At 41.2% G+C, this 25,949-nt stretch overlaps 1 protein-coding gene across 3 annotated transcripts in view; it reads right to left on the bottom strand.

Moving 5' to 3' along the window:
- Nucleotides 1-25,653, bottom strand: part of MMD (monocyte to macrophage differentiation associated) — a 28,465-nt gene extending 2,812 nt beyond the window's left edge. Inside the window, exons 1-7 of one of the 3 annotated variants that reach the window (XM_057536574.1) lie at nucleotides 25,333-25,653; nucleotides 16,581-16,662; nucleotides 16,192-16,242; nucleotides 12,370-12,530; nucleotides 8,596-8,670; nucleotides 6,870-6,971; nucleotides 4,812-4,881 (exon numbers count right to left, since the gene is read on the bottom strand). In XM_057536574.1, the coding sequence (XP_057392557.1) occupies nucleotides 4,812-4,881; nucleotides 6,870-6,971; nucleotides 8,596-8,670; nucleotides 12,370-12,530; nucleotides 16,192-16,242; nucleotides 16,581-16,662; nucleotides 25,333-25,358 (567 nt within the window). In that variant the 5' untranslated portion in view covers nucleotides 25,359-25,653. The remainder of the gene's footprint in view (nucleotides 1-4,811; nucleotides 4,882-6,869; nucleotides 6,972-8,595; nucleotides 8,671-12,369; nucleotides 12,531-16,191; nucleotides 16,243-16,580; nucleotides 16,663-25,332) is intronic. The other 2 variants (XM_057536575.1, XM_007177293.3) reach the window with 2 other exon arrangements.
- Between the last annotated feature and the right edge of the window lie 296 nt (nucleotides 25,654-25,949).

Genomic DNA, 25,949 nt, shown 5'->3' with positions numbered 1-25,949 from the left:
TAGCCTTGGGGCAGGTCCTGGTGGCCAAGTCCAACAAGGAACATGGGGAAGCTCCAGTGCAGCCACCTACTTGAATGGCCCCATGGGCCTCGGCCAGAGCAATGGCTGCCACAGACACGAGGTAAGAACCAAGCGTGAGGATCCAGGGCCAGGGGAGAGGATTAGCCCTATTTTCAAAGTTCACATAAGCACCACGGTTTTCGTAAGATCAGAAGACGAGGAAGGAGCCAATCCAAACTGACCGATACTGGACTTCTCCTTAACCTTGGTAAGATGGTACATCAGTCAGATTTCATTTTATTTAAAAAGTAAAACATAGCAAAACAAAACACCAGCTACATTTATTAGTTCCTAGAGGTTATGAAACAATTAGTATCCACTAATTATACAAAATTCTCTGTGTATGTGTTATTAGAGGCATTTTCCTAGAGAGGATTGAGGTTTTCATGGGATTCTCACAGGGGCATCTGACTCCCCAGTGAAGACTCACTCATCCAACACAACCTCCTTAATTTAGAGATGAAGAGGCTAAGGCCAGAGAAATAAGCAGCCTGAACAAAGTCACACAGCTGGTTGCTGCCCCGAAAGACAACACTCCTTCTTCTTCCACTAAAACAATAAACAAGAGACCAAACCAAGCACACAGTTTGGTTTTGACATACATTCTGTTAATAGGTAGTTCCTCAAGATACCACATCTGCTTATCAACTTTCAAAGAACCAGACATAGTCAATCCTAAAACAAACAAAACCAGGTATGTTTTCTTCATTATCAATGTCATTACTATGTTTCTATGTACCAGGACTTGTTTGAAGCACTCATTTAATCTTCACAACCCTAACTTAGGTACTAATTTATCCAAACTTTACAGACGAGAAAACTAGAATACATAGAGGTTAAATAATCTACCAAGGTCACGTAACTTTTAAGTGTCAGAATCAGGATTTGAACCAAGAACTAAAGTGTTTTATTTCCTGAACTTATATTCCTTTTTTGGGGGGAGGGGGTGTTTTAAAAATTGATGATTAATTTACATAGTGTAATGCATAGATATTAAGTGAACAGTAAGGTTTGCCCTTCCACTAAGGCAACTACTGTTCTTATTGCAATTACCACAGACTAAGCATCTCTGTTCTAGAACCTCACATAAATGGAATTATACTGTATGTACATTTTTGTGTCTGGCTTCCTTTTTGCTCAAAATAATGTTTTTGAGATTCATGCATGTGCTACTGTATATCAGTTATTCATTCCTTTCTATTACTTAGCATTCCATTGATTTATTTAACATAATTTGTTTATCTTTTCCATTTTGGGGCTATCATGAATAAAATTAACATTTATATTGTTTTACAAGTCCTTTTGTAGATATATGTTTTCATTTTTGTTGTCATAAATTTATGCTTAATTTTATACTAAACTGCTAAACAAATTTCCAAAGTGGTTATACCATTTTATACTCTCCCCAACAATGAATTAGGGTTCTAGTTATTTCATGTCCTTGCTGGGTTTTGGTGCCATCAGTCTTTTAATTTAATTTTAACTATTCTATAGGGTGTGTAGTGGTGGCATGTTGAGGTTTTAATTTTCATTTCCCTGATTTCTCTGATGACTAGTTACACTGAGCAGTTTTTCAAGGGCTTACTGGATACTTGTATCTCTTTCTCTTTATAAAGTGTCTGTTCAAGTGTTTTACCCATTTTTATAGGATTGGCTTTTTATTATTGACTTAGAGTGCTACAATATTTGATACACACCCTTTGTCAGATACATATAGAGAAAGCAAATATTTTCTCCCAGTCTGAGGCCTGACTATTCATTTTCAAGTTCACTGATCTTTTCTTCTGCAGTATCCCATCTGTTATTAAACCCCTCCAAATAAATTTTTTTCTTAACATATAGTTTTCAGATCTAGAATTTCCATTTGGCCCTTCTTGCTTGTCTAGTAGTATTTGTTTGGATAATGGATGCCGAGTTGTTAAAGAGTATAGATTTTGTTGTCTTCCTCGAAGGAATGTTGAGCTTGTTCCAGTAGGCAGTTTATTTACCGAAGCATCAATTTTATCATTTCGAGGTTTCTGGGCTTTGTTATGGCAGTGCCAGAGCCGCTCTCACTCTAGGGCCAGAGTAGCTCTTATCCTAAGGTGTGGTCTTGCTAGGGTCAATGGAATACCTAAGTTGTTCAGCATGGTCTCCTGCTCTGGCTGGCTGGAACTCTGGTATCTCCCAGTACTAGGCTCCTTCTGGAATCTCCATTTATCTCACAGCCTTCCAATAGCTATCCTCAGCCAGTGCACGCAGAGTGTTGCCCTGCACAAATGCAGCTTAGTATTCGGGCAAGGACTCAGGGAAACCCCTTGTAGATTTCTGGAGACTCTTCTCTGTGAAGTTCCCTCCTCTCCAGTAACCTGCCCCAAAACTGCAGCTGGCTCGGGAGCTGAAATGCTGGTTTGTTCCCTCCACCCAGACTGCTGCTCTTGGACTCCATTTTCTTTCGCAGTTTGGAAAGCATTCCGGGGAGAAAACTGCAGTGCGTGTGAAGCTCATCTTTTGGTTTCTCTCCCCGCAAGCATCATAGTCCTATATGTCTGTGTCCAATGCCAAAAAATAGTTGTTTCACATACTTTTCCTACTTTTATAAGTTCTTTATGGTAGAAGGGTAATTCCGATACCCATTATTCTGACCGGAACACCAAAGGTTTGAGTCTTCATCACTTGTACTGTTTCTTTGTTCCTTCAGATGGCCTGTGTGGTTCTTTCTGATCTGGTCTCTGTCTAGCTCACGAGTTTTATCACGAGACTCGTGCTACCTGCATAATTACAACCCCTCATGCATATATGCATATTCAGATGCTCGTGCTCTCCGCATCTCTGGGGCTTCCTTCATGCTGTATCCTTTTCCTGTACCACCTGCATCAATCCTTCCATCTCTTGGCTCCTATTTGTCTTTCTGAATCAGCTTAAATAGCATTTCCTCTGGTACATCTATCACGTGCTCCCATAGTAGGCTGTACTTTCCTCAATCAAAGACATTGTAAAACTTTATGGTAATTTCTTATTTTATATGAATTGTATTTTTCTGCTTGATTCTAAGTTCTATCTGGGCAAGTGTGGGGATTTTCCTGCTTGATTAACATAAACATTAGTCACCTGCTATTGTACTACTTGAAAATGTCAATGAAAGATTTAGGCTAGTAAAAATACTGGATAAACTTGCTCTTATGATAGCCAGAGGGAATTTACTTGAAGTTCCACTCTAATGATTAGTGACCCATCAACACAGACCTTGCTCTGGGTGTCTTCAACCGCCCTCTTATCTATATGGCCTTCAAGGCAGATCTTCTCATTTCTGACTTTCACCTCCCTCTCCTCACTATTCCCTGTTGCTTTTACCAGCTAAACTGTATGTATTTTTGCTACGAGGTAATCATTAAAGCCATTATAAATCTCGTATCTCAAAGAACGTATCTTGATACATTCTCATAAGACATACCCTCTGAAAAAACATAAGCAAACCTATAAATCCTAAACCTTTTACAGGTGTTTTTGTGACCAGGGCAAGAACTATGCACAGCAAAATTACATTCTTATAACTTGCCTATGAGCTCAGGAGGAATTTATAGGTACAATTCTGACCCTTGTAGGCTGAGAAGAGAGTTCAAACTAAACACACAGTGGCTGGTGCCCCAAAATGCAGAGTGTAGGACTGGGGAAACATAAGCTAAAGGCACAAGTGACGCGTAGATGGGATCGTGAGGTTGTTATGTTATTGTTTTAAATTGAGAGATAAACATTGATTTCTCGACAGTAATCAGTCTGAATGGGAGTACAAAACACATACGTGCAAATGCCTACTAAAGGTAATGAATGCCACACTTTCACCCATCAAAGTCCCCAAAAGAAAATTTCAAGCAAAGTTAAAAAAAAAAGCACTTTCCTGAGAAAGAGAAATAATATGACTTAAAAGCAAGTGAAAGGAAAAGTAAGAGTGAAGGGATTTGAGAAATATCCAATAAAATGTTGAGCCAAATGACCTTTTGAGGTCCTTCCAATTCTTAAGTTCTAAGAAGTCACGGGACTTCCCTGATGGCACAGTGGTTAAGAGTACGCCTGCCAATGCAGGGGACACGGGTTCGAGCCCTGGTCTGGGAAGATCCCACATGCTGCGGAGCAACTAAGCCCGTGCGCCACAACTACTGAGCCTGCATGCCACAACTACTGAAGCCCGTGCGCCTAGAGCCGGTGCTCTGCAACAAGAGAAGCCACCACAATGAGAAGCCCGCACACTGCAATGAAGAGTAGCTCCCGCTCGCAGCAACGAAGACCCAATGCAGCCAGAAATAAATAAATTAATCAAGAAAAAAACCTTCTGCTCTAAAAAAAAAGAAGTCACTAATTTATATTTTCTTCATTGTAAGAAACCTCAAATTTTACCCTCGCCATGGATTTAGGGTTAAGACACTAAGTAATCCAAGTAGAAATTCCCACCTTCACATAATCTCACAGCTCTTTGGGAAAAGGGTGGGAGTGGAGGTGGGGTGAACAGAAGGGTTATCCCAAAGAACAAATGCAGCAGATTACCATATAGAAGGAGTCACACTTAGATGTATAGCTTTTCCAAACTACAGACAGTAGGTAGTACAAGTTGTGGCACTTTGTAATTTATATTTTTTCTTTTGAATCTCTAGTTATTGGACATGTCATAACTTCAGAAAGAAAAGCTTCGGATCGTATCTATAGACATATTAAGAGTCACAGCGATTTAAAAGAAAATAAGGTGAAATAACTTAAATTATGAAGCAACTTCTTACCATTGATGTCACCACCAAGGCTGGAGAAAACCCCATTGTGAGATAGAAAAAGAGCTCAACCACCTTATACCTGCAGAATAGAAATGTGTTAATTTAACTTAAATTAATTTAATATATCTATTCCTACAACACTCAGACTATTTCTTTACCAGTTTCTCCCTTTTTCTTTTGAAAAACAAATGTAAACTCTTGACTATTCAAATGAAATGTATTTTCCCTGTAGGAGACCATTAGGGCTCTAACTGAAATACTGTAGTTGAGTAACAGTGAACTAGCATTTCTTTCAGGATTGATAAGGCATCAAATTCCACATACTACATGTAAAACGTTCTCTGCCAAAAGCTATCACTGAATCCAGTTCACCATGCATTTTCCGTTTCTGATCCCAGAGTGTTTGCCTTCATCGCCATTCCAATCCATCGTTATAAGACACTGAAATTATGAAGCTGCACAGGGAATAGCTTGGAGCAGTTTATCAGTGGCAAAGGGATGGGAGCCCTAAGGAACTAAGGGCATGTGTTTTTTGTTGTTATTGGTTTTTTTTTTTTACTTTTTAAAAAATTTTTTTTTATTTTTTGAGGGCATGTGTTTTTTGATTGTCTCTTAATTTTGTATCTGTACAAACTCCAGCTTGTAAGGCTCATCACCTTAGGTGCAGAAGTCTGAAAATGCTAAAAAACACACTGTACTGAAATTCAACTTATATTTATGCCTAATCAAACTAGACTCGAAGTTCCTCGAAGGCAGGGGCCAAGTTCTGTTCATGTTTGGGTCTGCAGGGCCTAGAACGGTACGTGGCACCATTTACGTTCTCTGTAATACCTGCCAAACCCAGTGGCCAAGGGTGACTCGCATCTCATTCTTAGTGTTTTATACTCAAAGTCCACCATGAAGTAATCATATCAGGGAACTGGGGAAGAATGTGGGTTTGGTTTATATTAGAAGGCCTGGAATAGGAGAAAAGAGAGTTGTCTTACTTTACTTCCTAATTTATCCAAGGATATAAATTAGGGGTTTGAGCCTGAGAAGCAAACTGTTCCCTTGGATATATATATAACGCATAATACCACTCAAAATTGCTAATTATGGTCAAAAATGCATTTAAGTGAACTTCAAATCAGAGAGAAGTTAGCTAAAACTACCACTTTCTTCTGAAAAGAGAAAACAATTTATTACTTTGTGACAAACACAAGTTATGTTTAATTCTGAGGGCCATTCTGCCAAAAACAATAGATAAAGAATTTAATAAACTGTATCCAATGACAATTATTTCACAGTTGTGAGTTTCTCAAGTTCAGGCATGTGAAATAATGAAAAGAGCCATGGAAGAGGAACTAGGACACATGGGTCCTAATTCCAGATGAGTCACTAATTTGATGCATGTACTAAATGTTCTCATTTTTTAAACATGAAGCACAAATAGATGACCTTGAAGGTCTCCTCTAGAACTAAGCTGCTAAATTTCAATAAGTTTTCTTTTTATATTGCTTCACACTTAAGACTAGGAGATATGAAAAACGGGTTAAAAAAGGTGTGTCCCATGGTGAGGATACTAAGGGTTTAGATGCCCTTCCAAATGTACCCTTTCTCAGGGAGTCCTAGGTTGGAACATCCTCTGGGTTCCTATCTAGGTGTTCTGTGGGGGCTTAATAGCTATTATCTTCAACCTACAAAGAAACTTAGAAAAGCAGTTATTTTTCTCATGTGGTAACTGTAAGTCACAGAGGATAAGGCTAGTTTGCTGATAAGACTAGCCTGGCTGAGGATGTGAAATGAGGTCTGACTGACTCCAAAACTGTCGTTTTAGATGAGGGACAAGTGCACCCTGTCCTTCAACTATATCATATATCACACAGGCACCATTCATTTCTGTCTGCAGCAGTCTGTAGACCAATGATGAATATCAAATGGTTCTAAAGATTTGTTAAAACAATATATATTCTATTTATGTATTTCTACTATTTTGAACTGCAAATATAAAGTAAATTGTACTGTAATGTAGCTAAAATTTAGGGAAGTTAATTTTAAAGCTATCAAATGTAAATTATTTTCTCTTACTTTTCATGGTAGAGAAATACATAAATGGTTCCTCCAGCTGCCATGAGCCAGATAAACCAACGCATATGAGATGCCAGGGGTCCAAGTTCACGGAGATTTAACCTAAAAATGTAAACATGACAACAAAGAACAGAAGTGATAAATGAAGGGAATTCATACAACCTGTATTTTCCTCTAGTCTTGAAAACTGGGAGAGAAGGTACCAGGACAAGACCAGAAAGAAAAAGCAGTCAACATGTGGTTGGAAGTATTTGGGCAATTGGGATAAAATTAATAACTCAAGGATAAAATTGTCGTTTCAAGCTTTAAGACTTAGAATTAGTTCCAATGTGGTTTAAAAATAGAACCAGCTAAAAGGAGACTTGTAGAAGTAAGTCCCAGCACATCTGTGATGACCGACTTTCCTTATTAGGCAGACTGCTGTAAAGGCTACTTGCCTTGTTGTTCCTGACTATGTATTTGGGAGCAGATTGTTTACAAAGCTTACTGAGAATGCAACAAAACCCTGAACCAGATCACATACACACAGTGGATACCTAATACACAGACCAAATGTCTCCATTATCAATTTCTCCACCAAGAGAGAACATGAGAAGATCTAGCCCAATACATGTTATGGAAGATACTTGTAGGTTAGAATTTAACCATGGACTCTTGTGAGGCCTGAACTTAAAATGCTGCAAATTCACCTGTACTAAATTCAGATTAAGAATAGATAAGAAAATAAAATGTTCTGAATGGCTATTACTACAAAATATTTCCAAATGGAAAAGGTACCACCTGCATATCGATGAGTACATGCGAACAAACTGCCTACTGTAATATTTGATTCCTCAGTCTACATTTAAAATTTTTATTTACTTATTTTAAATTGAGGTATACTTCACAAAAGCCTTTAAGTATTCTCGCTCCAATATGATTCAGACCTATAATTTAGTAACAGTTACTGGGGAGAGACAGCACTTACTCTTTACTCCAACAGATAATTAGGTTTCTTTTGAATGATGGATGCTGCATTAGTCAGAATCTAGAGGCCTGCTGTTTCTAATGATATATAGTTGATGGCATAATATGAATTTCTGAGTGGTTAAAACTGGACCATATCTTGACAGAGGAAAATCAGTGTTTCTTTAATTATGGGCTTCAGAGCAGCAAAAGACCCTATCTGATCTATACCAAAAAGGCAGGAAGAACAAGGACATTGAACTGAATACTAGGTATTTTAAATAGCTAACTAATTAGGCTAGTTCTCTTATTCATATAGCTAAAGAAATGAGAAATGCACTCCATACATAGTAGCTACTGTGCTGTGAAGACCAACAGTATAAATTTCAAAAGTGAGCTTGTTTTCTTTGTACGTATTTACAGTATTTCCACTTAAACAATTAGGTGTCCAGGTATTCTGAGCAGCAGCAGAAGCATATACAAAGAATATGGAAGGCAAAGGTAACATATTTCAAAAGTCAGCGTGCTGCCTACACACAACTTAGTAGCACTTCTCTCAAACAATCCAGTGCCAGATATGTATTCTGAATGGCAGTAACATTCTCCCCTTAAAATCTGCAATCTGACCCAAGTAAATCAAAATGGGAAAGAAAAAAAAAAAGCATGTACGTGTGTTGGGGTAGGGGAACCGGGGAGCAGGGATAGGAAGAAGGGAGGGAAGAAGGACCGAGAATTCTCTCATAAAAACACTATCTTCAAAAATATAAAGACTGTATCTTACCATGGGGCGTAAGATGCAGCAATGAAGAAATAGATAACCATTCTATCACACATGTGAAAGCAATGCTCCACTGTCCTGTGGGGGGGGAACAAGTTAGAGTTTTCAGAAAATTTTACGACTGGAAGTAGGGGTTATCACTCCACTATGTCACAACTGCCACTCTTGTTCTTGGTTCTCATGGCATTTATAACTTGGCCTTCAAAGTCGCACAGCGATTTTTAATAATATGGAGCCAGAAGTAAAAGCTTTATATTATTTTTAAGATTGCATATACCATAGATCCTCTCCATGTAAGAGCCCCACAATAATCAGGAATTCAAAATCTGTCTTTTCTGCTATTTTCTATTTTTTTTAGATCTTATCTAATAGGAAAATGAAATTCCTTGAGGGCAGACCACCTCTCAACCCCTATCATAGTGCAGGGCACAAAATCATGAAGGCTCAGTAAATAGTCCCCAAAGCCACATTCTTTTTAGAATGCCTTACAAGCAGCTTTTACTCCAAATCTTAGTGTAGACAGTAAGCTGCAATAAAGCAAATGTAGAAACTAATTTAGGAACGGCAATAACACAAACCAGAAAAAAAAAAAAAGGCGCATTTGCTGTCAAGAGGGTAGCCACCTGGGCTGCTTCTTCTTTTTTTGTTTTAACAAACTTATTTATTTTATTTATTTTTGGCTGCATTGGGTCTTTGTTGCTGTGCGCGGACTTTCTCTAGCTGCAGCGAGCGGGGGCTACTCTTCGTTGCGGTGCACAGGCTTCTCACTGCAGTGGCTTCTCATTGAGGAGCACGGGCTCTAGGCGCACAGGCCTTAGTAGTTGTGGCTCACGGGCTCTAGAGCCCAGGCTCAGTAGTTGTGGCGCATGGGCTCAGTTGCTCCGTGGCATGTGGGATCTTCCCGGACCGGGGCTCAAACCCATGTCCCCCTGCATTGGCAGGCGGATTCTTAACCACTGTGCCACCAGGGAAGCCCCGTGATCTGGGCTTCTAAGCAAGTTTTTCCTTCTAAAACTGAAGAGTCAGGAAGTGTACAAAGATTTGGCTCACTGAGGTCTATTCACAAAACGGATTAGACAGAATCCGCCCTTTACTGAGGTTATTTATTTATTTATAAATTTTTGGCCACACCGTACAGTGCGCGGGATCTTAGCTCCCCGACCAGGGATCAAACCTGCACTTCCTGCAGTGGAAGCGCAGAGTGTTAACCACTGGACTGCTAGGGAAGTTCCTGAGGTAATTTAAAAGTACAAATGCATTGCACTGTCTTGAATCCATTTCCAGTCCAAGGGGTAGTAGCTGTGGTTTGGTGGTGCACAAGTACTAGATTTTGCCTCATCACACACTCTGTGTCGACCAAAGCAGGCTGAGGATGTTTTAGTCACATGTTAGTGAAGAAGTGAAAATAATTTAGATCTAAAAAAGCAAACACTAGATTAATGTTTCTCAAACTTAACTGCCTTTCAGAATCGCCTGGGGAGCTTATAAAATACAGTCACAAACTCCAGTCCAGAAGATCCTGATTTAAAAGGGCTAGAAGATGAGGTAGAAGATGCAGGGAAGAGAAGAATAACTCCTTGGATGACTGTGATTCCAAGCCAGGTCTGGGGTCTTTCTAATTCTGCTTTCTAGGCTGTTATGCACTGTTGCAGCAGGTATAGTCAAGAGTGCAGTTTTATTCAAGACCCACCACCCATCTCTGACCCTCACTCTCCTCAAGGGTGAAGCAGAAGTAATATCATCTCTATCACAGAGTGCGTGTGAACATTAAATGAGACGATGTAGCCATGCATTTAGCACAGCACCTAGCACGTAGTAGGTACTCAATAAATGCTTGTTCCCTTCCCTCTTTTACTTAAATTAAGGCTATACTTGGGATATTTTACAGAATTAATGCAGAGCAAAAATCCACATGTGGCTTATGATTCTAGCAGTGCTATTTCAAGGTTCAAGAGAGACTAGTTTCTATTACACTTTCTTCTCAGGCCCTGACAGGGAGGCCCTGAATAACGAAGCAGGCACCTACAACTCTCTGATTCAGATATCTAGACAGCAAAGGCAACCACAAGCACTGGATCGGGCCAAGAAGATAATGAAGTGCTCCTGCCTCTGGGCTCTGCAACAGTGCATCCTGAAGAGCCAGGACAAGTACTTTTGAGGCTTGCTTTTGAGTGTGTACCAGAGCTCCCTCGTGATTCAATGCTGTAGTTTTATGTTAAGCCCTGGGAACTGTCAGCTTATAGGCAAAGGTAGCAGACTGCAAACTATGAGCAATATTGTAAAGGGTGCAGTGGAAATAAACCTCAGGACTGGGAGTCAGAGATCCTGGGATGATCAGATTCTGCTGGAATCACTGAGTCTCAGTTTCCCCAGGAGAAAATTATGGGGTTTGGATCAGATGTTCCCTAAGGATCCTTCCAGCTCTAAAAGTCTGATTTTACATGTGAGGAAACTAGGAATCATCATATGAATCCCAAATCCTGCTCTTAAATAAAGCATATCTTTTTAATATTAGATTGTTTGAATAACGAGATTTTTTTGAACATTCTATCTATAAAACCAAAAGTTACCTTGTTTTTAATTTTATTTATTTATTTTTTGACTGTGTTGGGTCTTCGTTGCTGCACGCAGGCTTTTCTCTAGTTGCGGCGAGCGGGGGCTACTCTTCGTTGTGGTGCGCAGGCTTCTCATTGAGGTGGCTTCTCTTGTTGTGAAGCACGGGCTCTAGGTGCACAGGCTTCAGTAGTTGTGGCATGCGGACTCAATAGTTGTGGCTCGCGGGCTCTAGAGCACAGGCTCAGTAGTTGTGGTGCACGGGCTTAGTTGCTCTGCGACATGTGGGATCTTCCCGGACCAGGGCTCGAACCTGTGCCCCCTGCATTGGCAGGCAGGATTCTTAACCACTGTGCCACTAGGGAAGCCCCCAAAAGTTATCTTCTAATATTACATTAAATCACTCTAAGTCTGTTCTGAGTCCTCCTTTTTGAAAAGAAACTTTGCCCTTTTGGGTTGTGCAGAATCCATTTCATAAGCAACTAGATGGTGTGCTGCTACCTTTGTATCGCCCAAATTAACCCTTCATTCAAAGGGTGAATGCTTTTATGTCCTTCTCATTGGGAGGCTAAGGATCACAATATTGTTTGGAAAGTGCTTGACAGCTAACTGTAGCAACATATGTGAATTTTGTTTGAGTAGATGCACGGGACCTAATTCTGAAAGCTGAACTTTGCAAAACAGTAAACCCTAGCTGTAATATACCTGTAGTACAGCTGTAGTGATTTGTAATTTTCAAATCATTCTCACATGCATCATCTCATTCACCTATCACAACAGCCCGCCAGTCGGGCATTACCATTCTCATTTTAGTGATGAAGAAACTGAGGCTACACAAGGCTAAGTGGCAGGGCTTGGACTCAAAGCCCATCTGGTGACTGCAAGTCCAGAGTACTGGTCATCACCCTGCAGCTGCCATGCTCTTCCTTAGTGTGCTGACACACTGGAAAACAGGTGTCAGGATTTTACATTGTAAGTCCTGAGGAAGCAATGTGGTTTTGTTCAGTTTCTGAGCAAAGATCTGCTTTCTTAAGACACAGATAGGGGTGCTCAAATTCTGTCCAATCCATAGGAAATTTCCTGAGTGTCGGGACAGCATTAGACTCTACCAGGCAGGAAAATGTCCACTCTTTGCCTCACCTGACCAAAGCATGCCAGCGTGAGAGGCTAACCCGAGCCAACTATTGTGAGTGACCTGTTGAAACAGCGTACCATCCACTGTACCTTAAGTGGCTCTTTTTCCATGATACGATGTGAAATACTGTGGAAACAATGAAGAGGGCACAGAGGCCCATTCCATAAATCCATGCTGTTATCTTTTCCCAGCAGTCATCAGACAGCCGGTGGAGGAGGGCACTGCCCACAATGGCTGGAACAATGAGGAACTGAGAGAAAGGGAAAGAAAAGTAAACATTCAGCAAAACACTGAATTGAGAACTTTATTAAAAATACATAGGTTTACCAGGGGCAATTTTAGGAAGATCATTTTAAAACAAACATTTGCCTTTCCTGGATAATCATAACGAGAGCCAGATGAAGTTGTCCGTTTACGGCACTGAAAACAAGTACTGCTGTTTAGGGCCCAGGACCTGTGTCCACCAATGGGTACACAGTCAAGCAGTAAGAATGAAACATTACTCAATTGTTGCAAAACAAATGTCCTCTATCCTAATTTCGTTAATTAAGAACACATTTCATCGTATTCTCTAATGTGATTTAGGGTAGGCACTTAAAATATTCAAATGGCAAGCATGTACCCAGATTTCCCAGGGAGGTCTTGATCTTTAAATATTCTTTCCTGTTTCCCCCATGTGCTACTGAAATCCCAATATTCCAGCAAAGGGTAACTAAATGAATCAAGTCAGTAACTATTATGTACATACCACACTCAAATAAATCATTTGTTCAAATCATATGTCCTGATTTCTGGTTTGGATATCTACATTCCACCAATTTGCGAGCTACTGCAGAGTGAAAGGGTTATTTCATTTTTAATAGCACCTTTCATGTAGGCAAGAGTAATCAACTCCTACTTATTCAAATAATTTTAAGAGACTAGAATCTTAGAGAGAACTTTGTTTTCTGCACCACATTTTACACTACATATGGACACAAATTTCAATGTCTAGTCATATCAGTGTGACTAGTAAACATTTTATAATAACAGAAATCATCAGAAGAAATAAACTACTTTATTAGATAGCAGAATAAACATACCTGGCAAAGAATGCAAACTTTAGCAATCTTATCTTTTTTGTCTCCAACACCTTCTATTTCCCTCTTGAAACAGAATATTAAATCCCCCAGATGAGATCAGCACTGAATTTCAAATGCTGAAGTATTCAATGGCCCAGAACAAAGAGAAAATTAAGGACAACAAAGATTTTCAAAAAACAATTTAATTAATTTTGAGATTATGTCCTTTCTACTTTTTTCATGTTAAAGTATCTTCTCTTTAATGAAATGATGACATTAGATGGAAGTTTCTTGTTTTGTCAGTTTTAGAAATTTTACTGCTCTCTGAAATCCCAAAATCAGGGATACAGTTTAGTAAGTTTAATAAGAAGACATTTTCTGTTCTAAAAAATTAATGTGGATGTTTTGTCAGTTTTTCCTTAACTTTGGTTTCTACAAGTGTTCCTTGTGACAGTCCAGAAGAGATAAACTAAGGGATTATTCAGGTCTATCTCAAGCAAATATTATTCGTAAAGGTGAGCTGTGCATCTCAACAGCCAAACCATTATATTTAAATGCTCAACATTATGCTAAGTAATAAGCATTTCATTGGTTGTTTTTTTAAAAAAATTTATTATTTATTTATTTATTTTGGCTGCGCTGGGTCTTCACTGCAGCGCGAAGGCTTTAGTTGTGGTATATGGGATCTTAGTTCCCCGACCAGGGATTGAACCTGGGTCCCCTGCGTTGGAAGTGTGGAGTCTTAACCACTGGACCACCAGGGAAGTCCCTCATTGGTTGCTTTTATTGGTCAGTATTATGAACACTATCAGAGCACTATTTTTGTAACTTTTATCAGTGTTTTGCTGTTGGTAAAGGCATATCCATAAAATGGTGGATGTACATTGGAACAATAAGTGAAGGAATAGGCCATATAAACTGTTATTCAAACTTCTATATTCTTTATATCCTAATGCTGACCTAGATTTAAATACACATACTCCTACATTTTCTAAGGGGCCTGTGGACAATTAACTTCAGAAGTAGCTTTAATCTCTGTTAAATTCATCAGACATTTAGTTAAGAATAAAAGATGGAAAGAAACCAAATGCCCATCAACAGATGAATGGATATATATATTACACACACACACTGGACTATTACTCAGCCTAAAAAAGCATGAAATATTGACAATTTGCGGCAACGTGGATAGACCTAGAGATTATCATACTAAGTGAAGTAAGTCAGAGAAAGACAAATATATGGTATCACTTCTACGTGAAATTTAAAAAATAATATAAATGAATCTATATACAAAACAGAAACAGACACAGATACAGAAACATAAGGTTCCCAAAGGGGAAAGGGAGTGGGGGATAAATTAGCAGTATGGGATTAACAAATACACACTACTATATATAAAATAGATAAGCAGCAAGGACTCACTGTATAGCACAGGGAACTATATTCAGTATCTTGTAATAACCTATAATGGAAAACAATTTGAAAAATATGTGTGTGTGTGTGTATATATATATATATAACTGAATCACTTTGCTGTACACCTGAAACTGATATAATATTGTAAATATTATATTTATACTTCAATTAAAAATAAAAAGAATAAAAGATGGATATCCAGGCAGGTATAGCTGACAATCAAATTAGGCTGTGCATTCTTTAAAACCAAGTTTGGACTCTAAACATTTTGACCCTCTGGTGTTGTGAAGCTCACTTCACAAAGCATTCACTAATGCAAAGACAGGGGTCAGCTCAAGTCTAGAGAATTCCACTAAATCCTTCCTGCCCCGAGAATCCAAACCATGGGTCCAGGGAGACTGTCCACTAGTGAGGTTACTCCAAATTTCATTATTGAAGCCCTTTTATGGAATCCAGGGCAGGCATGTCAGGTACAAACTTTTTTCTAAAGAAAAAAAATTTAGTAAGATTTCAGCATATTAATTATTTAAATAAAAATCTTTTGAGCATCTAAAGAAAAAGGACAGTGATGAGAATAACGTTTCAATATTACCAAGTAATATTTGAATTCCACTATTACAATACATAAAACTGATACTTTATAAAGTTTGATTTCTGCTAAGTAATGACTAAACAGCATTGTTCTATTAGATTACAAAGAAATCCACCAAAAACTAGCTTATTTCAGGTTTATTTGGCATCATGACTCCTTTATAGAAATACTGACTATTCTTTGAAGAAGGGTTCAAGAAATGAAAAGGCACAACTTGAATTCAAGCAAGTTTTATTCTAATAACATATGTATATAACCTACACATTGTACTAACACTGTCTAAAATAATTAAATTAGCCTGTTCTAACACTTCACTAAAGGAATAAATTGGCCTCCTTCTCTATTTCTTGTCTTCAGACTATACACCAGCCACCATTTTTCCCTCGAAAGTCTCACTAAATACAGCTTTCAAAGGGAATAATGAAATCATAGATAAAAGGAAATTTATAATGACACAAGAAAATGCCAATAAAATGAAATTAATAGGAAAACTATGAAAATACACACATATTTACAAACACCACAGACAAAAAGAAGAAATGCACCCAAGTGTTAACAATTTATTTCTAGCTAGTTCTGTTTTTCTCATATATTCTTCAGTATTTTCTATGTTTCTTATAATGAATATGTTTTGTTTTTATAAGGAAGAAAAAAATTAGGAATTTAGGGATTAAATCAGCCTTTTCTTCTACTATCAAAAAAATTAAGAATTTAGGGATTAAATCAAACTTTTCTTCTACAATATGGACTAACATCTGCTCTGAGAAGCAATGACCACAGTGGTGATGGAGAGGTTGTGGCTACCTGTTTTAGGGGATCACTCAGGGAAAAAAACCCACCTTTTTTAACAAATGGTGAATTCTTCTTGCCAATAAACACAGCTGACTGTCCTGAAAAGGTGATTCATTTCATTCCAGGGGTGACAGTCTTCATAGTTTTCTTTGGTTTTCTTTTATAACTAAGGTACTTACTATTATTATTCTTTCAAAGACGATCTTGTCTGAGAAAGCAAGTCCAGGATAGACAGAGCTGACTGTAGTCAGAGCACTCAAAGTGTCTGACATGCTCACAGTTTCTGGTGACATGACCTAGCACTGACACTTTGGAAGGTAAGGTCACAGAGATGGGTAAACCCGACTAACGGGGCTGAGGTTAACAGAGATGATTGCCCCTTCCTCCCACCAAAGCCCTTTGGGAAGGACGGAAAAGGCAGAAAACTCATACTCACTGCATGTGTGTAACAGTTAGCAGCATGTTCATAACAAGTTGGTTTGTAGCGGCCATTGGCTGGGGCCCGGTGGTTCATGAACCTGTAGAGACAAAGACATCACGTGAGAAAAGCTCAGAGCGTGTAGAGAACAATGGTGAAGCTTGTCAGTGGTTGTCTAGTCTATTCTAACTGAAGAGGTGACTGCTGGAAATACCTAGTTGCGGGAACAAAACCAAAGCCACTAAACAGTTGTAAACTGAGCCAACAGCCATGATCCTAAAGCGAATGCCCTAGTTTATCAGATTAAGTATTCTTTCAGTTCATTTAAAAGAAAAACTTTCTACCAACCAAAAACAAACAAAAACCATATCCACCCCCTTCAACTGGTATCCCCACAGTAAAAAAATTAAAAATAAAAAAATGGTACAACCAAATCTTATATCTTAACAGAAAAAAAAAAAAAATCAAGGTCATTTTTCTAAACTTAACAAATACCAGAAACCACCATTTAATGCAAATTCAGTGTATTTGAAAGGTTTCTATTTTTTCTCTCAAAATGTATAAAGCGTATACATGTAGATCTTTAAAGCCTCCATCCCATGATTAGCAGGCCTGTTGAACTAGTTTCCCTATATTGCATTACTTGTTCTGGCACTAGACAGCTTAAATAAATGATACCTGGCTGCCTCCTGGCACCTGAAACAAGAGGTACGTTTTCACCTGCATTCTTCCTGAATTAAAAGAGTTTCCTTCAAAAATCTAAATATGTGACTAGCACCTGATACACTGTCTATAAAATTCATACATACACACATGTGTATGTATCTAAATATCAAAATCTGTTACACATATAGACATATGCCCATATTCCATATCCCCTTTGGGCTAATTTTGTGGCAACCGGCAAAGCAGTGAAAAGCACAAATACCATCGGACATGAAGAGATAAACAGTCTTCTTCTATTTCAGTGTGTGGGTGAGGATCCCCCCAGCCCCAATTCATACCCATGCCATGTTTCATGAGGGATTCTGGTTTAGTCTGTGTGTTCTTTAGAAGGAGGGAGATGTAAACTCAGGAAGATAAAAAGGCAGCTGCCTGAAAGAAGCAGATGCAGAGAAATAACGGAGGTTAAGAGAGCCATGATAGCATTCAGGTCTCAGCATTCCTGTGCTTGGGGCATGCAAGATGTCAACAGCCTTTGCACAATAAAGTAGCTTTTTGCTTGAGCTAGTTTAAGGGGGTAGGGGGAGGAGATTTTGCTATTCATCACTAGTTACACCTTATTAATTAACATGATGAAAAAATGGTACCAGGCTAAACCAAACGGCACAGCCAGGTTGCCAAAAACTGACTAAAACACATGGTCAAGCGATTCCAAACAGTGCCCATTTTAAGAACAAAAGACTAGCCAATACTTTCTCCCTGAATTAAGAAGGGCCTGTTATCCCTAGAGCAGATATATAAAGTGGCAGTCCCTGCTAACCCAACATAGAGAGTTCAAGTGGCAGATCCACTAGGAAATGGATTTGGGACCTTGAAGATACCTTACTTGGACCACCAATGGGTAGCTATCTAACTAGCATGCAAAATATACACATATGGAATGGAATTCACCAGATGGCTTGGAAACTGTTTAAGAGAAATGTGCAGTTAACAGCTTCAGAATTATTCCAAGCTATTCTCACACATAGATAAATAAATCTTTTCTCCCCTGACAATCCTTTAAATAATTTTACTAAATTTCCTAAGGAACGAGAGTGTTGCTATATGGCAGTTATTAGTAAAAAGGAAAATAACTACACTCTTGGGGAGGATGCTTTAAAAGTGTCCCTAGCATTCAAGGATCTACCAAATCATTAGCCTGAGACATAAGACAGGGCTGTAAGTAGCATATCCTATTAGGAATTGCAAAGGGTAAAGAGCAAGGCTCCGGGATGGTTGAAGGTAGATTAAACTGCGAGCACTCTGTGCAGGGCACAGTAAGTAGGGTCTGACTACCCACCACCAGGCTGCAGACTAAAATAGCAATTTATATCTCTGGCAGCCCAATCTAAAAATAGTCAGGCTATTACACAGTGACAGGGATAGACTTTCAAATTTTCTCCTAAAAGCAGAGAAGCTCAGTGGCCATGTTTGTGACAACTTAGTCCCTGCCCACCTGGAATCACTCAGGTTAAAAATAAACTCAGAAGTTGCAGAGAAAAATATCCCACCCATGTGACTTAAGGTAGTTTCTCCTTAAGGGCAGGGCCAAGATTCCGGCAATACGGAAAGGGAAGAGCAAGTATTCCAGGCACAGATCACTGTCTGGGGCCCCATGGGACAGCACATGGTTCTGCCGGGAAATTTACAATGCATTTTTCCATTTCTCTCTGATCTGCCAGGGTACAATCAAGCCTCCAACAAGGTCTCCTGCAGAAATCACTATGAAGAAATTAGTCGCCCAAGACCTAAATGGAAAAGCAGATGTAAAATGCAAATAAACTCCCACACACTGAGCCTATTCTCTTCCCCCCAAAAAGAATGAGGAAGGTTATCAAGAGTTATGGGAAATAGCACCCACTTATGGAAGACACCTCTACTTAAAGCAAAGCCACCCTAATGGTTATCCAGTGCTAGAAGAGAGCATCCAGCCAGCTTCAGAGGGTTTGAGGGAAGGTGATTAAAGTTTTTAGTTGACGAGGGTTTGTTCATTCATCCCCTCACTTTCTCTTTCAACACTCTCTCCGCTTCCCCTGGCCCAGTGTCCTCATGCTCTCCCCATGATAGAATTTCAAAACTATGAAGAGAGGGACCTGGGGACACTCCTTAGCACACTTTAAATTTAGCTCAAAGCAGTGGCCTTCCGAAGGTAAACCTGCAACCCACCAGCAGATCTCAGAGGCCTAAGATCAAATCTCAGAAGTTGTCCTTGATTCCTCTGTGTTCCCCATATTCCACATGCAAGCGCCATCAATGCTACCTTCAAAATATATTCCAAATCAGTTCCCCTCTCTACAGTTCCAAAGATCCTACCTTAAATCAAGACATCAACACCTCTGGTCTGTAAACATACAAAGTCTCTGGTCTCCCTGCCTGCCCACACATGGACTCTCTTCTTTACTCAGCAGCCACAAGTCTATCAGCACCAGATCACATCAAACACTAACCACAGCTTAAAATCTGTCTGGCTTCCCAAAGTGCTTGGGATAACACTGCACCCTCCGCAGGCCACAAGCCCTCACCACTTCTCCAGCCTGGTGCTACCTTCCTCTCACTCTCCGCCTCCAACCAACCGCATCCTTTCTGCTCCTCAAACCACCCAGGTCTTATCTGCCTCAGGGTGTCTGTGTTTGCTGTTTACTTCTAACTAGAACATTCTTCTGCAGAATGCCCAGCTCTCCTCTCACGGGTCAAGCTCAGCTCAAATGTAACCTCCTTGGAGAGGCTTCCCTGACCATCCTACCTAAAGTATCACTTCAGCCCTCCTCACTCCACCAGAGCCCTTAACACAATTAGTAAGAATTGGACTTTTTGAACTTGTTTATTTTTTATTTCATCTTCTCCCACTGTAATGTGAATTCCATGAAGGCCATCTTGTCCACCATTTCATTTCCAGTTCCAAACACAAGGCCCAGCTTATTGCTGGAGTTTAATAAATAAGTGCTGTATGAATGAATAGAAAGACAGACATTCTGCCTGCTGCTGAAGTATTTTATCCTACCCGAGAAAGATCCACTCGTCAATTAGTTTCACTGGGGATTCTGTATGCAACAAAGAAAAACAGGCAGTCTTAGAGCAAAGAGAATCCTCAATCTCATGAAAATAAAATTCTCAAAGGCCAATACCATGGACATTCGAAGGGCTCCTTCAACATCACTTGATGGGGCAACATAAGCTGACCCTGTGCACAACCTTATTAATTAGCTTCCTTATATGAATAAGCATGATATTTAGGAAAAGTGTCTGCTGCCAGAGGTAGTGATAGTGGTGGGATACATTTAACTTAAATAAGGGAAATGGCATACATAAGGAAACTACCCCATGCCTATGATTCAGTGCTCTGAGAACACGCCAAAAAACAAACAAACAAAAAAAGGCCCAGCTCCTAGAGAAATGGAAATAAAAACAAAAATAAACAAATGGGACCTAATGAAACTTAAAAGCTTTTGCACAGCAAAGGAAACCATAAACAAGATGAAAAGACAACCCTCAGAATGGGAGAAAATATTTGCAAATGAAGCAACTGACAAAGGATTAATCTCCAAAATTTACAAGCAGCTCATGCAGCTCAATAACAAAAAAACAAACAACCCAATCCAAAAATGGGCAGAAGACCTAAACAGATATTTCTCCAAAGAAGATATACAGATTGCCAACAAACACATGAAAGAATGCTCAACATCATTAATCATTAGAGAAATGCAAATCAAAACTACAATGAGATATCATCTCACACCGGTCAGAATGGCCATCATCAAAAAAATCTAGAAACAATAAATGCTGGAGAGGGTGTGGAGAAAAGGGAACACTCTTGCACTGTTGGTGGGAATGTAAATTGATACAGCCACTATGGAGAACAGTATGGCGGTTCCTTAAAAAACTACAAATAGAACTACCATACGACCCAGCAATCCCACTACTGGGCATATACCCTGAGAAAACCATAGGTCAAAAAGAGTCATGTACCAAAATGTTCATTGCAGCTCTATTTACAATAGCCAGGACATGGAAGCAACCTAAATGTCCATCGACAGATGAATGGATAAAGAAGATGTGGCACATATATACAATGGAATATTACTCAGCCATAAAAAGAAATGAAATGGAGGTATTTGTAATGAGGTGGATGGAGTTAGAGTCTGTCATACAGAGTGAAGTAAGTCAGAAAGAGAAAAACAAATACAGTATGCTAACACATATATATGGAATCTAAGGGAAAAAAAAAAAGTCATGAAGAACCTAGTGGCAAGACGGGAATAAAGACACAGACCTACTAGAGAATGGACTTGAGGATATGGGGAGGGGGAAGAGTAAGCTGTGACAAAGTGAGAGAGTGGCATGGACATATATACACTACCAAACGTAAAATAGATAGCTAGTGGGAAGCAGCCGCATAGCACAGGGAGATCAGCTCCGTGCTTTGTGACCACCTAGAGGGGTGGGATAGGGAGGGTGGGAGGGAGGGAGATGCAAGAGGGAAGAGATATGGGAACATACGTATATGTATAACTGATTCACTTTGTTATAAAGCAGAAACTAACACACCATTGTAAAGCAATTATACTCCAATAAAGATGTTAAAAAAAAAATTGAAAAAAAAAAAAAAGGCAATAGGCAGTCCTGGAAGACTTCTAATGCTTTAGAATTATATGCTTTGCCACATATTCAATTTGAAGCTAACCAGTGGTCATGAGGCTGGGGCTAAGGAAAGGAGCATCCTTTTCCTTGGAATTTTGGTTGCCAGACTGGAGAAACGAGCATGCACCAATAAGATAACCAATAAGATACATTAGAAGCTCTGGGTCCTAGGCCTCTGCGCTGTCATACAGATGTTGTGATGTGGGCGGGGAAACAGAGGTGAATGGCTGCATGGGTGGTAGAGAGAGACATGAAATTGAACCCTTCAGTGTGCCCCTTCCTTGCTGTGTGATGATGGCAAGCTCTCTTTTATTCTCTAACCCTATTTGTTCTTCTATTAAATGGGTATAAAATTTGCCTTCCAGGGTTACAGTTGAGGATGAGCACCAGTAAGCACTTAATAAATGTTAGCAGGTATTCTAATCAGTCAGAGATGCTGTGAAAGGGAGAGAATGACTCTGTGTGGAGGGGGGTTGGGTGGGGGGTGGGGGGTGGAATCAAGTGTGGAAGGGATAAAGCACAAAAGATAAAAGATGTCCCGCTGGGATTTTTCACATCCTAAGCTTTTGGAGAAGCCATGCCTTTATAAAGCCCTCCACTTATTACACTGGGTTAGGCATCCTTACAGCCCTCCTCCACAGATATGTCAGAACTCTGGAAGTTGATCCAAAGCCACAGTGACCACCAAGTTTCCATTATGAACAAACCAGCAAGGTGTTCAGGTTTTCTTATAATTTAGACATAGCCACAAACTATGGCCTAATGAAATGTTTTTACTGCAGTCAAATGCTCTTCAATGGAGTCCTGGTAAATCTATCAGAAGGAACACATGGGTTCAAAGACGGTGTGTTCCTCTTTCTAGTTCCTCTGTCATTTACCTACTTGTATGGCTCCTGAATGCTCAAAAGATGTATAATAAACACAGCTTTTAAGAGATGTATAACAGTACTCTCAACATGTTAATGTATGGACCACAAAAACCATGATTTTTTTTGTTATATTACTTTTTATTTGCAGGCTTTATTTCTAAGTTCAAATTGACTCTTAGAAATATCTTTCCACTCTAGCCTATAATACAGAAAAACAAGAAATTATGGGATCATTCACTGTTCAAAGAAAATTGGGGTAGGTCTAGATGTCATCAAGAAAATAACTGTTAAATATCCATTGATATTGTGCAGCCGCTGAGAAAATTACAATGTCTATGCTGCACTAAAAGAAAACGCCTGTATTTTTTCATTTTTAAATGAATGAAGTAGAACGCAATATCACCTTACAACTGTGATAATAAGGACTGGATAGATTAGTGTCGAGCAAAAAGAAAAGTTCAGGGCTTCCCTGGTGGCACAGTGGTTAAGAATCCACTTGCCAATGCAGGGGACATGGGTTCTAGCCCTGGTCCAGGAAGATCCCACATGCCACAGAGGAACAAAGCCCATGTGCCACAACTACTGAGCCTGTGCTCTAGAGCCCGTGAGCCACAACTACTGAGCCCATGTGCCACAACTACTGAAGCCCGCGTGCCTAGAGCCCATGCTCCGCAACAAGAGAAGCCACCACAACGAGAAGCCCGTGCACCACAATGAAGAGTAGCCCCCACTCGCTGCAACTAGAGAAAGCCTGTGCGCATCAACGAAGACCCTACGCAGCCAAAAATAAATAAATAAATAAATTTATTAAAAAAATAAATAAATAAAAGTTCCACCAGCTGAGATTACGGTAGGGTCCTAAATAAGGTTTGTTTTTCATTTCTCTTAACACTTTTAATGTTTGTGCGACAAACAATAAAACAGGTTCCTTTTCTTTTTCTTCTTTCTAGAGAAGAACTGAAAGGATAGAAAAGAAATACAACTCTTAATCTAACAAAAACCAGTAATTTCACAGAATATTGCCACTGTTCTCTGAAAACAGGAAGAGCAGAGATGTGCAGAGAAGTAAAACCAAATCAAACAAACCACATGCACAGGGCTTTGCCAACCATTATTGAACCTGTGTTACATCCTCCCTTAAAGCCCCTCCAGTCCTCGTGGCTGACTTCATGTTCTCAAGCCAGAACATCATGGTTTCTTTTTGCCTTTAGAAGTACTGATATGATATCCCACGAGGGGAATACTGCCAGGCATTCAACACCCTGAGTGATGAGCAATATTCGGAAGTTAATCCAAGTCTTCAAACTGATCACCCTTCTGATGGCACAATCCACCACAACTCTCTCTGCACATTTCCCTCCTTATTCTGTGGGACTGGAGGAGGAATAAGATCAGAATGGGAGAGGGGGCGTCAAGGGATTAGGAAGTTGGAAAGAAAAAAAAAAAGTGCACTTTAAAATCTTGAAATAAAAAGCAGTGCCTAAAAACTCAACAATAACCTCCTTGGAAGACTTCATGCATTCTTTGTCTTTTTTCAAATCCCCCCTGTCACTTCACACTAAGCTAGCCTGCTCAGGGTGAGGGTCTGGGAATGGGGATGGCTGCCTGATTCAGACAAAGGGATGGAGAGTTACCACAACACAGGAGAGGTGAACTTTCAACCACTTAAACGAAGGAGATTAGAAAAAAAAGCCCAGAGCTTCCTCTCGGAACTATGGCCAGCCTCCATCCATTGCTAAATGGCAGAGACCCGGGGTCGGGATTAAGGCCACGGTACCTTCCCAGGCTGGCGTTACCATCGGCTCTCCAGCGAAAGGGCAGCCGGCCAGCCTTCCGGTGGTGCCTCCTCGGTTCCTCCTCCTCGTTTCCTAACACCGGCGCCTCAACAGCAGGTCTCACCACCCGGACGCTAACTTGCCCCTTCGCGGCGCCCCAAATAGCACGCCCTGGGACTCTAAGCCTGAGTACCCTCAGGGCCCGGACCTGGCCAGGCAAGACTAAACCAGCAGAGCCTGCCTCAGTTTCCCCGTTGCTACGGCCGTTCAAAGACAAAGCACCTAAAACGGCCAGCACCCCCGCTTTACCACAACTCTCGCTGCAGGGCGCAGCAAAGAATGGGCCCCGGTTCCGCGCGCACCGGGAGCCCTCCAAGCTCCCGGTAAGGGATGGAGGGCAAAGCCGGGGTCGGAAGACTCGGGGGCGGCGCCTGCGGCTGGGGTTCGGGTCCTCAGAGCAAGCAAGAGCCCCGCCTGGATGGGGTGAAGCCGGGTGAGCAATGGGATACCACGGGAGGAGGGCAGGCTCGTGGTCCGAGGTCTGGGAATCCGACGTCCGCAGATCGCGAGGGGGGACCCGGGTCAGGCACGAGATCCTGGTCTTTGGAGGAAGGGGATCACCCAGGGATAGCAGAGAGGCGAATTCCCCGGGAGCCGGTCCCCGGCCGAGGCGCGGGATCCACAGGGGATGGACCCAGGTGAGGAGCCGGGACCCACGCGGGAAGAGACGGGATCCGGGACCCGGTCTCGGCACGGGCGGTGGGGCGGGGGCGCCATCCCTCTCACCGCTGGAATCGATTCTGGAACCGCATTGATCCTCTGCTTCTCCTCGTGGGCCAGGAGCTCGGTCTCGTCAGCGCCGGCGGCCGGGCGCGCGGCCCTCATGGGCTTGGGCTGCTCCGGAGGCCGCCGCGTGCCCGGCGGACCACTCAGCCAGGCAGGGTCGGAGTGGGCCAGGCCGAGGGTCGGGACAGGGCCGGAGCCAGACCAGGCGGCTGGGGGCGGGAGGGAAGCCGCTTAAACGGCCCCAGCGCCTCCCGCCTCCAGCCTCCCGGCTCCTCCACCCACGGTAGCCCGCGCCCCGCCCCGGCGCGGAGCCCGGCTCCGCCCCCGTCCGCCCCGCCCGTCTGCGTGATCCCGCGGCCGTCGGCGCGCCACCGCGCCGGGCGGCCAATCAGCGCCCAGAGTGGAGCAGCGGTAACTCTGCCATTCATCCCGCAGCGCCGGGGCGGAGGGGAGGGGCCTCGTGGCGGAGGAGCGGAGCACGGGGAGGGGCGGAGAGCTAGAAGGGCGGCTCACTTGTAGAAGGGGTGGAGTTGGAGCGAGAAAATAGAAGAGCCGGAGGACAGAGGAAGAAAAATTGTAAAGGAGGAGGTGAGACACGAAACGTGAAAGAAATTGTA

This window comes from Balaenoptera acutorostrata, chromosome 20 (assembly GCF_949987535.1).
Source record: "Balaenoptera acutorostrata chromosome 20, mBalAcu1.1, whole genome shotgun sequence".
Lineage (NCBI taxonomy): Eukaryota > Metazoa > Chordata > Mammalia > Artiodactyla > Balaenopteridae > Balaenoptera > Balaenoptera acutorostrata.
Note: the sequence above shows the minus strand (reverse complement) of the source record. Positions and strands in the feature narration are given on the sequence as shown.